This window comes from Mastigoproctus giganteus, chromosome 6 (genome assembly GCF_048544385.1).
Source record: "Mastigoproctus giganteus isolate SK-2022 chromosome 6, ASM4854438v1, whole genome shotgun sequence".
NCBI classification, from domain to species: Eukaryota; Metazoa; Arthropoda; class Arachnida; order Uropygi; family Thelyphonidae; genus Mastigoproctus; species Mastigoproctus giganteus.
The window spans coordinates 15,919,573-15,937,244 of record NC_143580.1 but is presented as its reverse complement, the minus strand read 5'-3'; the positions used below and the strand labels follow the sequence as shown (position 1 = coordinate 15,937,244).

At 40.8% G+C, this 17,672-nt stretch overlaps 1 protein-coding gene across 1 annotated transcript in view; it reads right to left on the bottom strand.

Annotated features, from left to right (window-relative positions):
- Positions 1-17,672, bottom strand: part of LOC150084004 (HEAT repeat-containing protein 5B) — a 406,846-nt gene that overhangs the window by 45,195 nt on the left and 343,979 nt on the right. The window contains exon 32 of the mRNA XM_090375841.1: positions 11,119-11,281. Coding sequence (XP_090231967.1) covers positions 11,119-11,281 — 163 coding nt within the window. The remainder of the gene's footprint in view (positions 1-11,118; positions 11,282-17,672) is intronic.

The following is a 17,672-nucleotide window of genomic DNA, read 5'->3' as shown; positions in this document are numbered from 1 at the left end:
ATAATAGCCAACCTTTTACAACTATTTTTTTTATCATTATCAGTAAACTAGGCATTCAAAACCATTTTCAACCTTTGTTTCCCTTTGATATTAAAGTTATTAAATTTTATTAATATTAAATTCCCTTGATATTGAACACTTTGTCAGAGGGTATCATGACTGATCAGAAACAGCCGATGGCGAGTTCCATTTGAAACATGATTTCATTGTTTGCAGAACCCGTGGCATGTATTCCAAGGTGGACCTAGTGGATAATCACAGCTCACCTGGCGATTCTTTTCTTTGTTACCATTGTACGAGTGTACCGATCTAAAGTTAAAATTTGTTGCATTGCTAGAAGAATTTGAGCCACTGAAAAAACGGGTGCTTGCCCTCGAGAATAATGTGACTGGGAGCTTGTCAAGGACTCAAAGATTCTAGTAACCTACCAAGTGCAAACTGCTCTGGTTCAAAAGGACTTAGTTCTTTCTATTAGGTGACTCCATTGTCAGGTAAACGGGAAATATTTTTTGTAATAAGGATACTTGGACTAGACACCCTTGGACCAACAAGGGTGTCTGCTGGGAGCAACAATTAATGATGTCACCAACAGATTGTCGGATTTTAAGGGGGGGGGTAAAGAAACCATTATTATTCATGTGGGGACTAATGATATTAAGCACACATGATCTGACAATTTGTTAAACTAATATAGGACCATGCTGAAGAAATGCCATGAGTGAGGTCAGAGTGTCTATGTGTCTGCAATTCTGCATGGGCACAATAGCAGGGATTATATGCTGAAAGCCTTGTGGATTAATTCAAGACTTGAAGGACTCTGCAAGGCTTTTGGGGGGAAATTTTTATCAGCTTGGCCCGCATTTGTAGGTAGGAGGAATCTGTTTTGTAGAGATGGGATATGTTTAAACAAAGGTGGTGTAAGAGTATTTGCTAATATCACTGAGGATACCTTAAAGGTTCAGGTAAAATGATAGTTTGGGGGGGGAGACAAGGGTATCATAGATATGTGTTAATCTGATAATATTGGTCAAAGTAACACTTGCACATACCTTAAGAGTTCTTGTTTGTTACGGCAACAGATCATATTAGCAAGATGTTCTGAGGGCAGAAACATTTCAAATGAGTGGGTTTTGATTTGGGGTTTATTGGCGCATTAGCAACTAAGGCTATAATGCGCCAAATCCAGGTCATGTATAAAAAATTAAAATATTCAGTGACCTAATTAGTTAGGCCACCATGTCGAGATATAACATAGATATTAAAGGTATAAAAGTAAAAAATATATCAGCAAAGCAATAACAATTCAATTTTAAATACGGGTAAAAAGGCTTACTGATTTTAAAAAGCTAAAAACAGCAGACACATTGTCATTGTCAGATAAAATCTGACTGAGTGTATAAGGCTCAGCCAGATGACTAAAATCGGTAAAATAAAAGTCACGTTCATGTCTAAAACGTGGACACTCGGTTAAAATGTGACGTATACTTAAATAGGTGTCACAGTTCTCACACATAGGACAGTCATCTGCCCTCAGCAGAAATGCATGTGTAACATGACTGTGTCCTATGCGGAGGCGAGCTAGAACAACTTCCTCTCTGCGACTCCTGCGCAGACTAGACTGCCAATGTCGGATTACAGGCTTTATCTGATAAAGCTTGTTTGTGACTTGATCATGCCAAGAATGTTGCCATTGGGACAGTAATTTAGCCTGTATTAACTGGCTGTAGTCTGTATAGGGGACTAACAGGCAATAAGTGTTGTGGGGTTCTGGTGACCTGGCCGCAGCATCTGCCAGTTCATTTCCCACGATCCCAATGTGGCTTGGAATCCAGCAGAAACGAATGTCGAAAGAGCACTCAGACAGAGAGTGTAGCATCTGCTGAATCCGGGTCACAAATGGATGAGGATTATACCTCATACCAGATAAAGCCTGCAGTGTACTTAGAGAGTCAGTGTACACCATGGCGCCTCCGTAGCCAGGTGGGAAGGAGCAGCAGTGCGTAGCACACGCTTCTTGATTAGACCGGGGTTCGAGCCCGTCACCACCAAATACGGAGGATGCGGAAAGGTCAGGGAATGACCACCGCATATCCCGGAGCAATATGGCCTTAGTTGCTAATGCTCCTAAAAACCAAATAACAAACAAACAAACAAGTGTACACCATACACCTTTGATACCTGTGGGTTTTAATGTAGTCCAAGGCTAACTCTATAGCATACAACTCGGCTGTATATATGCTGCATTGTTGGGGAATCTTTCCAGATATAGAGCGACCTGGAAAGATAGCAGCAGATCCAACAGACAACTCCGACTTCGAGCCATCAGTGAAGACAGGCAAGAAGTTGGAATATTCGGCCCGGTGGGCAGCATAGAGTTGGTGGTAGACAGAAGGTGGAGTTACTGACTTATCCCAGTTTTTAAGGGAGAAGTCACATGATGGTAAGCGAGCATGCCAGGGTGGAAGTGGTTGCCTTGGTGACTGGGCAACATTGTCTACCATGATGTCGAGCTCTCTGAGCAGCTCTTGGACACGGATACCAAAAGGCCGGTTGGCAGTCTGACGAGTGTTATATAGGTTTTCCCATCGTGGCTTGAAAACGGATGTCCACGTAGGGTTGTCTGGCAGGGATTTTAATTTAAAAGTATATTTTAAAGACAATTGCTTTCGTCGAAATGACAGTGGTGGTTCAGTTGCTTCAACATATAAACTCTGGACAGGGGATGTTCTAAATGCTCCAGTAGCAATGCGGATGGCTTGGTGGTGAACAGGGTCCAGCCACCTAAGTATGCTATTTCTAGCCGATGCGTACACTTGGGACCCATAGTCTAGTTTAGATCGGACAAGTGCACGATAGAGGCTGAGTAGAGTGGAGAGGTCTGCTCCCCATTTATTGGAGGAAATAGAGTGTAGGAGATTCAACCCTCTTGTGCACTTTGTTCGCAGTTGACGAATATAAGGTAAAAATGTCAACTTCTTGTCGAAAATGAGCCCCAAAGAATTTTGTCTCGGGTGCTACTGGAATGATGTCTTGTCCGAGTTTAAGTTCTGGTTCAGGGTGAAGGTTCCGTTTGCGACAAAAGTGTATGCAGACAGTCTTCTGTGGCGAGAACCTAAACCCATTAGTCACTGCCCAAGAGTTGACGTGGTCTATGGCATGCTGCAATTGCCTTTCAATGACCCTCATGTTGCATGACTGCAAAAAGATGCTAAAATCATCTACAAAGAGGGCATTGTTTACGATTGGAGGAAGTTGTTCAGTTATAGAGTTAACTTTGATAGCAAAAAGCGTAACGCTTAAAACTGATCCTTGTGGAACTCCCTCTTCTTGGCAGAAAGGCCGGGAGAGAGTGGATCCTACACGAACTTGGAAAAACCGGTCTGTAAGGAAGTTTTTAATAAAGAGGGCAATGTGTCCTCGAAGACCAAAGTTATATATGTCTTTTAAAATTCCATATCTCCAAGCCGTGTCGTACGCTTTTTCCATATCAAAGAAAACAGACACCTGGTGCTCACGTTTCAGGAAAGCATCACATATAGATGTTTCCAAGCGGATTAAATGGTCAAGTGTTGACCTGTTCCTTCGGAAGCCACACTGTATTCTGGAAAGAAGGTCGTTAGCTTCTAAATACCACAAAAGACAAGCATTGACCATTCTTTCCAGAATCTTGCACAAGCAGCTCGTCAGAGCGATAGGATGATAATTTTTTGGTATTTTTGGATCCTTTCCAGGTTTCGGAAAGGGAAGGACGGTTGCCATATGCCATGAGTCCGGAAATGTCTCTTCAATATAGATTCTATTATAGAGACGGAGCAAATGATCCATAGATTCTGATGAAAGGTGTTTAATCATCTCATAATGGATGTCGTCTGGCCCAACAGCACTCGCCTTGGATAGCGAGAGTGCTGCTTTCAGCTCCCATTGTGTAAAGGGCTGATTGTATTCCTCGCGATTGTTAGAGGACAGCTTCAGGTGATGTTTTTCTGATCTTTGTTTGAGTGCGAGGAACTCTGGGGGGTATGATGTTTCTGAAGACACTTTAGCAAATGTCTCCCTGAGAGTATTAGCAACTGCAGTTAGATCTGCAATTGTACATCCATTATGTTCCAGGATCGACGAAGGATGTGAGGTGTATTTGCCCTTCATTTTCCGAACTTTGTCCCAGATGGCTTTGGGATTGGCAGCCCGTGTAAGGGAAGATGAAAATTTGATCCAAGATTCCTTTTGGCTCTGACGTCTAATGTACCGTGCTTTGGCACGTGCATGTTTAAAGGCTATTAAATTATCTGTCGTGGGGTAACGACGAAATATTCCCCATGCTTTGTTTTGAGCCTTCCTAGCTGTTGTGCATTCTCCATTCCACCATGGTTTTGGAAAACGTGGAAAGCGGGACGATGTCCTTGAAATTGCAACTGCTGCTGCCTGGACTATACTTTCTGTGATATGTTTTACTGACTCACTGATTGGCTCCTGGCCGACTATAGTGGTATTGAACGTTGCCAGATGACGAAAGGCATTCCAGTCGACGTGATCGATCTTCCAACGTGGTATCCTCGACTGGTGACATTGTCTCCCATTTGAAATGGTGGATAACACGGGGAAGTGATCACTACCATAAAGGTTTTCTTCAACCTCCCATGTACTCAGAGGCAGGAGGGAAGGGGAGCAGATGGAAAGATCAATGGCAGTAAATGAACGGGTAGCCGAGTGAAAAAAGGTGTTAGATCCCACATTTAGAAGGGCCAGATCATTGTTTTCAAGCAATCGCTCGATAATCCGACCTCTTCTGTTGATGTCAGAACTACCCCACAGCGGATTATGTCCATTGAAATCCCCCAATAATAGAAAAGGGGGTGGCAGTTGCTTGATGAGATCATCAAGGTCTGCCTGGGCGGACTCCATTTATTTGCCACCTGTCGTTACCAGGTGGCAAATAAATGGAGCAAACAGTTAAAAGGAACCCAACTGTAAGATGAACTGCTACAGCCTCCAGATTAGTGGTGAGAAGCACAACTTGAAAGGGGTTATGGTTACCCACAAGGACAGCGACTCCTCCGTGGGCAGGTCCATCCCCAGCTCTGTCTCTGCGAATAACTGAGCAGTTACGTAAGTAAGGGTCCTCGTTTGCCTTTAAATACGTCTCCTGTAAGCAAAAGCAAGTTGGTTCATGCTTACTCAGGAGAGCCTTGATGTCATCTCTATTTCTACGAAATCCACGGCAATTCCATTGGAGAAATTTAAATGTACCCATTATTTTGATTTACTGGGTCCGTCTGGTGGCTTCCGAAGGGCTGAGGGCTTCATTTTCTCAGTCCTGGGTTTATCTCTCTTTGGAAAGACTGGACGTTGGCCTGTATCCATTTCTTCTTCTTCTTTGTCTTTCGCAAAGAGTTCCAGGACAGAGTCGTCCTGTACCTCCTTATTTTCGACATCCATTGTCTCTTGAATTGTAGATGCCTGTTCCCCTTTCTTCGGAGTTTCTTTAGTACTCTGTTTTGGAAGTGGTGGAGCACTAGGAGGTACGGATATAGCAGTGGCGGCTGACTGTGATTTTTGGGTGGGCTTTTCGGAACTTAATAAATAGCGCGCAATGGGGGTAAAAGACTCCCTTGGTGGAATACTCATATCAGTCTGAGTACCACGGTACTTTTCCCAGAAGCTTTCTGGGCATATGAGGGCTTGGTGCTATTTATAGGTTGGATGCGTCTTCTGGCCTCCTGATAGGAGATGTTTGGCTCTGTTTTTAGTTTCTGAATTTCCTTCTCCTCTTTCCACCGCTGGCATGCTCGAGAGTATGCAGGGTGTTCCCCTTGGCAGTTAGTACAACTTGGCTTAGAAGCTAAACATTCCTTGCTCTCGTGGTCTTTAGCACCACAGCGAGCACAGGCGGGGTTGCCACGACAAGCTGTTTGAGAGTGGCCATACATTTGGCATTTAAAACACCTCAGTGGGTTCCGGATATAAACCCTCACTGGGCAGTTTAAATAGCCTGCTTTTATGGAACTTGGAGGCCGTGGGGTGTTGAACGTTACGATGAGAACTCGGGTAGGGACGAGATTCCCATCCTTCCGCATCGATATTATTTTCACAGCCGTCACTCCTTGGTCTTTAAGTTCAGAGCAGATCTCTTCTTCAGAAACATAAAGAAGATCCCACTCTGATATGACACCGCGTGAGAAATTCAAGGTTTTATGGGGAGTAACGATGATGGGTAATCCCCCTAATGATGTGGCTTTCAGTAGTTGCTGCGCATGTTTTTGGCTTGCAGCCTCAACTAAAATGTCTCCAGAACGTAGCCTTTTGACAGATTTTGGAGATCCTGTCAACCCTTCTAATCCTTTCTGGATGAAAAAGGGTGACATTTTCCCGAGTGCCTGCTCTCCGGTGGAATGGAGAATGAGGAAAAGCGGTGTCACAGATGGTATTTTTTCCTCAGTTCTGGCTCTTTTGGCAGAATTAGTGTCATTTTCATCTGATCGATTAGGTAGGGGCCTTGTTGGGGCCCCAGAAGAAATTGGATTTAAATTACTCATAAGAGTAAAGAAAAAGTGTCTGATGCCTAAGTACCTCACCCACCACGGAGCCCTACGAGGGGGCACCCACTCGTGAACTAGCAGGTACTGCGTACACGAATGGGACGCAGAGTTCGCTTAGAACACCATATCCACGTTACCAATAAGTCTTTATCCCGTGCCAGGACCAAAGGGAGGGAGACTTATTGGAACGCAGTTGACCCTAGCAGTATAAAACCACCCGCCGATTGATCCCAGTCGAGCTGGTCCGCGACCACCCGTCTTGTCGAAGCAGGGGCCAAAGTGGTGTATTAAGGCTGGGCCCCTCAACCACCAGGATCCCCCTTTCCGCATTCCACGGGTCGCGGCGCACGGCTGCACACGCCGGATTCCAACGATGTAACCCTGGAACCAAGGTATGGGCGTTAGATCCCAGTGATGCTAGTCTGGAAGTCCAGCAGCGTCACTGGGAGGTCCCCTCACCACGTACAGGTGCCCACGTCGAGGGGTCAAATGAGTGGGCAGTCAATGTCAGAGAAGCAAGCTTAAATAACTTTACGAGATGTGTCAGGGTAGTTAACTATACAAGAACACAATGTCTTGTTTAGACAGCAATGTCAGAAGTGTTGTCAATAAAACGAGTGAATTCAATCTGCTGGTTAGGACAAGTAATGCTGACATAACAGGGCTTATGGAAAAGTGGTGCCACCCAGAGAAAGGGAACGATGAGTTTCAGTATGGTATGTATAATGTATTTAGGAAGGATAGGGTAGATAGAAGGGATGATGGGGGGTCATGCATCTAAAGCAGCCTGAGCATGATGAAAGCTTTCCCGGATTCAGGCATTTTGCATGCTAGTACAGAATCTGTATGGTGTGAGATAGTTGGTTTGTTTGTTATTTGGTTTTTAGGAGCATTAGCAACTAAGGCCATACTGCTCCGGGGATTGCGGTGGTCATTCCCGGACCTTTCCGAATCCTCCGTATTTGGTGGTCACGCCTTGAACCCCAATCTAATCAAGAAGCGTGTGCTACGCACTGCTGCTTCTGTCCACATGGCTACGGAGGCACGTGAGATAGTTGGAAGCAAAAGTATAATGAGAGTTGGGTAATCAACAGGCCAGGTGATTGTGAAGATTATGATGAGAGCCTCTACATGTAAATGGAATGGGCAAGTATGTGCAAATGTCTTATGGGTGATTTTAATTTGCCTCTAATTGATTGGAACAAATGGGAAGGAAACTCAAATGTGGGGGACAAAATTTTTAAATCAATTAGATGACTATTATTTGTATCAATATATCAGGGAAAAGAATATTCTAGACTTGATCATCACCCATGAACCAGATGACATAATAAAGCTGCAGTACAGGAACCGGTAGTTAAAGGCAAAGGAATGGGTTATAATTTCAGGAAAGGAAATTACGATGGCTTAAGGTGCTACACAGCCTCTATTGTGCGCCTCCGTAGCCAGGTGGGAAGGAGCAGCAGTGCGTAGCACACGCTTCTTGATTAGACCGGGGTTCGAGCCCGTCACCACCAAATACGGAGGATGCGGAAAGGTCAGGGAATGACCACCGCATATTCCCGGAGCAATATGGCCTTAGTTGCTAATGCTCCTAAAAACCAAATAACAAACAAAACAAAAACAAAACAACAGCCTCTATTAACTGTGTAGGTATCTCACAGAGAGCGAATACAATTGAATTATGGTATACCTTTAAAACATTAATCACAGAAGGCTTGAATGCATATATACCATTAAAAAAAATACTCTACGAGGTGGATTCCAAGTTGGATGAATAATGAAGTTGCCAGATTACTTGAGCAGAAAAAGACAGCATGGAAACGTTACAGAGCAATAAGAAGTACTGAAGCCTATAACAGCTACAGATTGATATGTATGTGCCATAGAAAATGTTAGGCTGGGAAGGCAGATTATGAGAAATCGCTGGAAAAGAGTGGGGATAAGGAATTCTCCACATATATAAATGCAAAGAAGTTTAACCCTTATGTAATGAACCCTTATTTAATGCATGTGGGATTGAACCCTTATGTAATGCATGTGGGATAGTACTAGATACCTCAGCTGATTTTGCAGATGAACTCAACAGTTACTATGATTATTTACAGAAGAAAAACCCTTTATGTCAATGAGAAATTATGAGAGTGAAGTTGAAAAATATGTAATTAATTAATGTTATTGAAATTTCACATGATTATTTAAAGAAAAAAACTTTTGGGCCTACAGGCGAGTAAGGCTCCTAGAGTTGATAGCATATACCCTATGATTTTAAGGGAGGCAGAAAGTGAGTGCATTGAACCACTGAGGCTAATTATGAGAGCATCACACGACTCAGGAGAGATTCCATTGGATTGGAAAAGTGCCAATGTATCTCCAATATGTAAGCATAGTTCTAAGAGTGTAGTGGGAAATTACTGACTGGTCAGTCTAGCTTCAGTAGTAGGGAAAATCATGGAGGCAATGATCAAGGATGGAATTCAGGATCATTTAGATAGAAATGCAATTCTCAAGAATACACAGCATAGTTTGTAAAGGGAAAACCATGTTTAACAAATCTGGTTAGCTATTTTGACAGGGTCACTCATGACATTTAAGGAATAATTTCGACATTGTTTATTTAGATTTCAGCAAAGCATTTGATTCAGTCCCACACAAGAAGTACTTAATAAACTGGAACAGGTTGGAATCACAGAGAAAATCCTTAGATGGATAGCAGGAGGCAGAGGGTTGTGATAAATGGTTATTCCTGACTGGGGTAATGTAAGAAGTGGGGTTTCCCCAAGTATTAGTATTGGGACCACTGTTGTTTTTGATTTTCTTAAATGATATCGATGAATGGATAGATGTTTAAATTTGCAGATGTAAAGATCGGTAGAGTAGTTAATGATCACAGCCAAGCACAGCTTCTTCAGAGTGACTTAGACAGACTTCAGGGATGGTCAGAAAAGTGGCAGCTATGCTTTAATCCAGCAAAGTGTAAGGTCTTACACCTGGGGAATAGTAATTCCAAAATAATTTATACACTTGGCAGAGTTGAACTAAAGTCAGTAGTGGAAGAAAGGGGGCTTGGGAGTTACGATAAGGTCAGACACTAAGTTCTCCGAGAATTGTAGACAGGTTGCAAGGAAGGACCATGGTGTCCTATTGATGATTTATTGAACATTTGCTAGCATAAGGACATCATAATCCCATTATATGAGGCTATTGTTAGACCACACTTGGAATACTGTGTTCAATTATGGAGACAGCACCTAGAAAAAGACACTGAGCTTCTTGAAAGGGTCCAAGGAAGGACCATGGTGTCCTATTGATGATTTATTGAACATTTGCTAGCATAAGGACATCATAATCCCATTATATGAGGCTATTGTTAGACCACACTTGGAATACTGTGTTCAAGTATGGAGACAGCACCTAGAAAAAGACACTGAGCTTCTTGAAAGGGTCCAAAGAAGGGTAGCTAGTCTGGTGAGATTGGCAAAAGGGCGTCCATATGAGCAAAGACTTCGAATATGTGGGTTGTAAAGATAATAATCATTTATTTTATTATTTTACTTATTTCTTTTCTTTTTTGGCTGGTGCAGCATAAGCCTTAGGCTTCCTTGCACCATATGGCCATTACTAATACTAAAATGTATAATTTTGGTAAGAGTTACATAGAATAAAAATGTTACAAAAGCCACTCTATGATCTCCCCCCCACCCCCCAATTACCTGTTCATGGTAACAGCTTCAATTTTAAGCAAAGTATTTCGTTATGCTGAATTAAATGCTGTATAATTTACACAGCATTTAATAGGATGTTAACCTTGTTCATATGCATATTCCTATGAACTGGCTCATATTTAAATTTGAATTCACTATTTCATTACTGAAAGAAAATACCCAATTCCCTGCACATTTATCCAAACTTGATAATCTCACCCCTGGGAGCCTTGAGTTACATTAGCTTATAATATTTTCATCACTAAACTCTCAGTATACTTAGTTCCATGACTTCTTCCTCACTGGTCAGATTTTAGTAATCTTGTACCTGGAAACCCAAGTTACAGGGGCTTTCCTTTCTACTTCTTCATTCTATAACTAACGTTGATGGATCACACAAAAGCCCTATGACTGAAGCCACTTTGGGTGGTGCTTGTGAGTTCTGTCTCTGGTTAATTTTATTTATTTATATGGAAGTGGCACTTATACTTGTGTAGTTGTGGGTGTATGTCTACTTAGGTGGGGAGATTATGTACTTACAATCTTGAGTGTGAGTGTTTCTTTTGTCTTTTTTGCATTTATAGTTTTTTAATTGTGGTGTGCCTTGGTATCCAGGTGGTGATATAGCACCTTGGCCTAATTATTTTAGTATTAACTTGTTTTGTAGTAATTAGTGTTTCATTTTCATATAATAGTCTTGAAGACATAACCATGTTTATCTAATTATTGAGTAAAGTTTTGTTATTTAAAAGAAAATCTGAAAACAGTTCTGTGTCATATTTAGAACTATATTCTATCTACCTGTTTGCCCATAAACCATTTATATTTAAAAATATATATATTTTTCTTTTAAAACAATCTTAGAACTGTAATTTTACCTGTGTAACACATTGCAAAGTTCTATGGTTAGCTGTGTATCCTGGGCTAAGATTGTCTGTGGCCAAGAATGGCTCATTAAAAGATGAAGTGACTGAAGGCAGACTAGAACACATTCCAAGGGAGCAGATGAATGAGGACTACATAAAGCTTCCAGGCAAACACCTGAAAAGTATTTCAAAATGAAACTGAAATAACAATTTCTGTAAACTAATGTCAAAAAAAAAAAAAAAATAACAAATTTTTCGTATTTTTTTATTTTAATAGCAAGAATGGAAACAGTCCATTTAATTTTATTTTATATTAATGTCCAAAATATTCTAAAATTCTATCTGATATTTGTTTATTCAAAACTAATACAATGGACAGTTATTTATTAAGTGAAATAATATTTAATAAAAGGATTATGGAGTCCAATATACATAGAAGTATATAGTTAATGGCCGCTTGAAGTATTTAATTGATAAACATATAATGGCCACAGTATGTGGTGGCCACAAGCATTACTATTGAAATAATTGCACCTATAGCTTCAAATTTGCTATACACTGAAGTAAAATGATTATGAATTTTATTGAAAAAAAATAAAAAATAATAAAAAAATAAATAAATTAAAGGAAAAAATATTTAGACATTTCTTCTTCAGATTTTGTGTTGTTTGAATGTTGGAGATATTTTCTAGCCAACTCTGTTTCTTGCTTTGTGAAATAGTTCTTGTGTCATAAGACCCACTGTCCATTCTTTGACGTTATTAAGCACTTTTTCCTTTGTCTTCCTTTTGCCTTTAATCTTCCCTTGCAGGATTAGTCTCTGCAGGTCATATTGTGGGCCTCTTACAATATGCTCGAGGTAGGCAGTCTTTCTCCTTGCAAATGTAGTTAGTAGTGTTCTTGTAGTCCTTGCCCTCTTAAGGACCAGCTCATTGGTGACCTGATCTGTCCATGGAATTTTGAGAATTCTTCTGCACATCCACATCTCAATGGCTTCCAGTTTCCCAATTTCTGCCTTCTGCATGACTCAGGTCTTGCATTTACATGAGAGTGATCCACGTGTAGCATTTGGCCATTTGATATCTTTCCTGGAAATCCAGTTTTGTGTTAGAGGAAATTCTTAAGAATTCTTAAATACCAATTCTGCTTCTAATTTCTGTGCCTTGGTCATAATTATTTGTAAAGATTTTCCCTAGATATTTAGAGCTACTTACTTGTTCAATGGGAGAGTTGCCACAAAGTTCAAAGTATTTTATTATTTTCTATGGGCTCCAGGGTTTCCCATATCTGCCGCTGAAGAGTAACTGTACATTATTTACAATTTATGGTTTTGCAAAACATCTTGATCCACCAACTTAACAGGAACGATTACAAACAATAAGTCTCTTGCTTGCGACCAATGTAGTATAGCCGCACATTTGACTATATATATATATATATATATATATATATATATATATATATATATAAACACTTGGAACTCAGTTATTACAATATGTTGAGGGCACCAATTTCTACATTAACCTTCACATTCACAACTTATACAGCTAGTTAAAACCTACCAGTTTGGTTACAATGAAGTCAGACATTATATCTTACAATTTATAGAATTTAAGATTTACAATTTATGCACCTTATTAGAGGCCCAAGTCCCAGGAGACTGCCCACCCACACGACATTAATCTGGCACACTGACATATATATACTAAATGCTAATATTGCCATCCGACAATAAATACAAGTGAATTTCCAATCCATCAGAGGTCCTATAACAATATGATTAATACCAAGGAAACTATATACAGTGATAGTACACTAATAACATAATTACACTCATTCGTCAAGTCCTTTCCTTCTGTAGAAAGCCTTGTCTGCAAAGTTAGCTAGTGCCTGATAATTTTCTTTACATTCTAAAAACCTGAATGTTCTTTACATCATAAAGTTCCATCAATTGAAGTTCAAATTGAATATTGACATTCTAATATTACATGTTGGACTGTCTCCTCTAAGCCACATTTACATGGAGGAGACACAGCCAAACTCAGAGTAAATATCTTTGAGTTTAGGCTACCATGCATAGATAGTTAGATGAAGACCTGAGTTAAACCAGGGCCAATGTTTTTTTGTCAAATTCAGCAACTTCAGCTGAATCAAACTCACAGCTGCCCACATCAACGCCAGAGCTTACACTCAGTCATCGTGCAACACAGTGGCAACCCCCAAAGCAGAACGTGCTGGTCCCACAGGAACTAGTAGTTGTTGGTGACTCTATTGTCAGGGAAATGGGGAACATACTTTGTAAAAAGGTTAGGTGGAACAGGACCAGGGTATGTCTGCCAGGAGCAAGGGTTGATGACGTTGAAGAGCAGATATCATCTTTTAAGGGCACAAAAGGTGATATAGTTGTACACGTTGGCACTAATGATATTAAGAGTAGGAGACTGGCAGAATTACTTAACAAGTACAGGTCACTGTTGAAAAAAAGCCATGAATTAGGGTTGAATTTGAAAGTGTCTGCAATTCTGCCCAGACACGATAGGAGGGAGTATATGATGAGAGCCTTGTCGATCAATTCAGCCCTGGAAAGATTGTGCAAGGCTCAAGGGATAGAATTTTTTTCAGCCTAGTCTGTACTTGTTAAAAGAAGGGATTGTGCTTCTACAGGGATGGGATACACTTAAATAGAAAGGGTGCAAGAATATTTGCTGATGCTATCGAGGCAGTGTTAGGTGGGTCGGAAAACTGCTAGCTTGGGGGGGATAAAAGGACTAATAGATTAACATTGTTATTGTTATTTGGTTTTTAGGAGCATTAGCAACTATGGCCATATTGCTCCGGGAAATGCGGTGGTCATTCCCTGACCTTTCCGCATCCTCCATATTTGGTGATGACGGGCTCGAACCCGGACTAATCAAGAAGCGTGTGCTACGCACACTGCTGCTCTTTCCCACCTGGCTACAGAGGTGCCAACAGATTAACAGTAGCCACTGGCAGAGGTGAAAGTGATTCTTGCACTGCTTCTATTGAAATGAGCAGAAGCCTGGAAAACAAGATGCAGGATATTTCAGAGACTGCTGGGAGTCATTGAGGTACAAGTAAACACATGGGTTGTGTTAGGGTACCGAAGAAAAATAATAGGTGCATGTATCCTTGTGTGTACACCAATGCTAGGAGTTTGGTAAATAAATTTGACTACAGGGATGGGATACACTTAAATAGAAAGGGTGCAAGAATATTTGCAGGTTATGCTATTAGTTAAGAATTTGAAGTACTGCTCAAAGCATCAAAGGAGGATATTGTTGGGATATCAGAGACATGGTGTCACACAGATATAAGGAATGCAGAACTGAAATTTGTGGAGTACAACGTCTACAGAAAGGATAGACAGGATAGGAAGGGAGGAGGGATTATGCTATTAGTTAAGAAACACACAAAATCCAAGCAAGTGAAGCCAGTCGACATCGCTGAACAGTGCAGTGTTGAGTCAGTTTGGTGTGACATAAGCATTGGGAGATCAAAATTGAGAGTAGGAGTGTGTTATAGGCCTAATGACTCTGATGAGTATAATAAGAAACTGTACAGGGAAATAGAGTGGGCCAGTAAATCAGAGAGTCTTATAATGGGGGATTTTAATTTCCCAGATAGTGACTGGAATTTGTGGGTTGGTCACTCACACACTAGCAAGGCTTTTGTGGATTTATTGGATGATTGTTTTCTACATCAGCATGTTTGGAAGGCAACTAGAGGGAGTAATACTCTTTATTTGATTATCAGTAGTGATTATTTGATTATTTATTTGATTATCAGTAGTGAATCTGCAGATAGAGGAACCACTAGGTGGCAGTGATCACAGTGTGCTGAAGTGGGATTTACTCAAAGAGGTAACTACCATCAGGGGTAAAGGGAAGGATTATTGCTTTCGTAAAGGCGATTATGATCGTCTCAGACGATCATAATCGCCTTTATGAAAAGTATTTAAATTCTATACAGTGGGACCAACTGATGATGTAGGTCTGCTGACGAGGCTACTAGGAGACAGTCGTGTTCAAAGCCGCTAAGTGGATTTTTCTTATTTATTGATTTGAAATTATTGTTTTTCTAAAACTTTTGATTTAAATTTAGTAGTATAACATTATTTTGTGAGTTTCTGATTAATTTGGTGTATTTATTCTTTACTCGGCCTTGTAATTGCATAAAAGTATCGGTAAGGGTATCCACGTGTTTGCAACTCCGCTGAACGAGAAGTTCTTTAGCCATATTTAGCCGCTTGATTGAATATTTTTTTACATCGAATTATTTCTGTAAGTAGCTTATAGACGTAGTAAGGATCGTTAGTTTATTCTGAATTGAGACAGCGAGATTTGAAAGTTAATTAATACTTAAGTGTCCGTAGATTACCGTTCGTAACTTTCCCGGCTTTGTGATACGATAGTTATATACAGTACTAGATAGCGTTAGTTGAACTTCGTTAGCAGTTAAATTGTACTTTTAAATAAATACATATAACGACTTAGATTACAAACGTAATATAATTAATTATATTTAACATAATTAATAACATAACATAATTAATTATAATAGATTAATTAATTAATAGAATCATGACTCAGACAAGAGCAGCAAAGCAAAAGGCTCAAGCTAATGGAAGTGCTGTGGCTCAGAGTAGAACTGAGGGGGGCAGTTGTCCTCTGACTCACAGCCTTATAAAATGCACTGTTTGCTTGATGTTTGCAGAGCAATCGGGTACGGGACATGATACTGCCATGGGGGATGTCTTTGTGTGTGCGCGATGCAAGGAGTGTATCGATATCAGGCAACAACTCAGCGTTCTTGTGGGCCTATATGAGAGCTTGAAGGACAGGGTGGATGCCCTCGAAGAAACTAAATTGAGGGGCCCATCAAGCTCTCAGCTGCCCACATCAACGCCAGAGCTTGCACTTGGGCATCACGTGACACAGAGGCAACCCCCAAGGCAGAATGCGCTGGTCCCGAAGGAACTAGTAGTTGTTGGTGACTCTATTGTCAGGGAAACAGGGAACATGCTTTGTAAAAAGGATAGGTGGAACAGGACCAGGGTATGTCTGCCAGGGGCAAAGGTAGATGACGTTGTAGAGCGAATATCATCTTTTAAGGGCACAAAAGGTGATATAGTTGTACACGTTGGCACAAATGATATTAAGAGTAGGAGACCGGCAGAATTACTTAACAAGTACAGGTCACTGTTGAACAAAAGCCGAGAATTAGGGTTGAATTTGAAAGTGTCTGCAATTCTGCCCAGACACGATAGGAGGGAGTATATGATGAGAGCCTTGTCGATCAATTCGGCCCTGGAAAGATTGTGCAAGGCTCAAGGGGTAGAATTTTTTTCAGCCTGGACTGTACTTGTTAACAGGAGAGATTGCTTCTACAGGGATGGGATACACTTAAATAGAAAGGGTGCAAGAATATTTGCTGATGCTATCAAGGCAGTGTTAGGTGGGTCGGAAAATTGCTAGCTTGGGGGGAGACAAAGACCAATAGATTGACAGTAGCCACTGGCAGAGGTGAAAGCGATTCTTGCACTGCTTCTATTAGAATGAGCAGAAGCCTGAAAAACAAGATGCATGATATTTCAGAGACTGCTGGGAGCCATTGCGGTACAAGTAAACACATGGGTTGTGTTAGGGTAGCTAAGAATAGAAACAGGTGCAGGTATACTTGCGTGTACACCAATGCTAGGAGTTTAGTAAATAAATTTGATGAATTTGAGGTATTGCTCAAAACATCAAAGGCAGATATTGTTGGGATATCAGAGACGTGGTGTCACACAGATAAGGGATGCAGAACTGGAATTTGGGGAGTACAACGTCTACAGAAAGGATAGGAAGGGAGGAGGGGTTATGCTATTAGTTAAGAAACACATAAAAACCAAGGAAGTGAAGCCAGTCGACATCGCTGGACAGTGCAGTGTTGAGTCAGTTTGGTGTGACATAAGCATTGGGAGATCAAAATTGAGAGTAGGAGTGTGCTATAGGCCTAATGACTCTGATGAGTATAATAAGAAACTGTACAGGGAAATAGGGTGGGCCAGTAAATCAGAGAGTCTTATAATGGGAGATTTTAATTTCCCAGATATTGACTGGAATTTGGGGGCAGGTCACTCACACACTAGCAGGGCTTTTGTGGATTTATTGGATGATTATTTTCTACATCAGCATGTTCGGGAGGCAACTAGAGGGAGTAATACTCTTGATTTGATTATCAGCAGTGATTCTTCATGCATTAAGAATCTGCAGATAAATGAACCACTAGGTGGCAGTGATCACAGTGTGCTGAAGTGAAGGCTACTAGAGACGGTCGTGTTCCAAGCCGCTAAGTGGATTTTTCTTATTTATTGATTTGAAATTATTGTTTTTCTAAAACTTTTGATTTAAATTTAGTAGTATAACATTATTTTGTGATTTTCTGATTAACTTGGTGTATTTATTCTTTACTCGGCCTTGTAATTGCATAAAAGTATCGGTAAAGGTTTCCACGTGTTTCAACTCCGCTACCGTTCGTAATTTTCCCGCCATTGTGATATGATA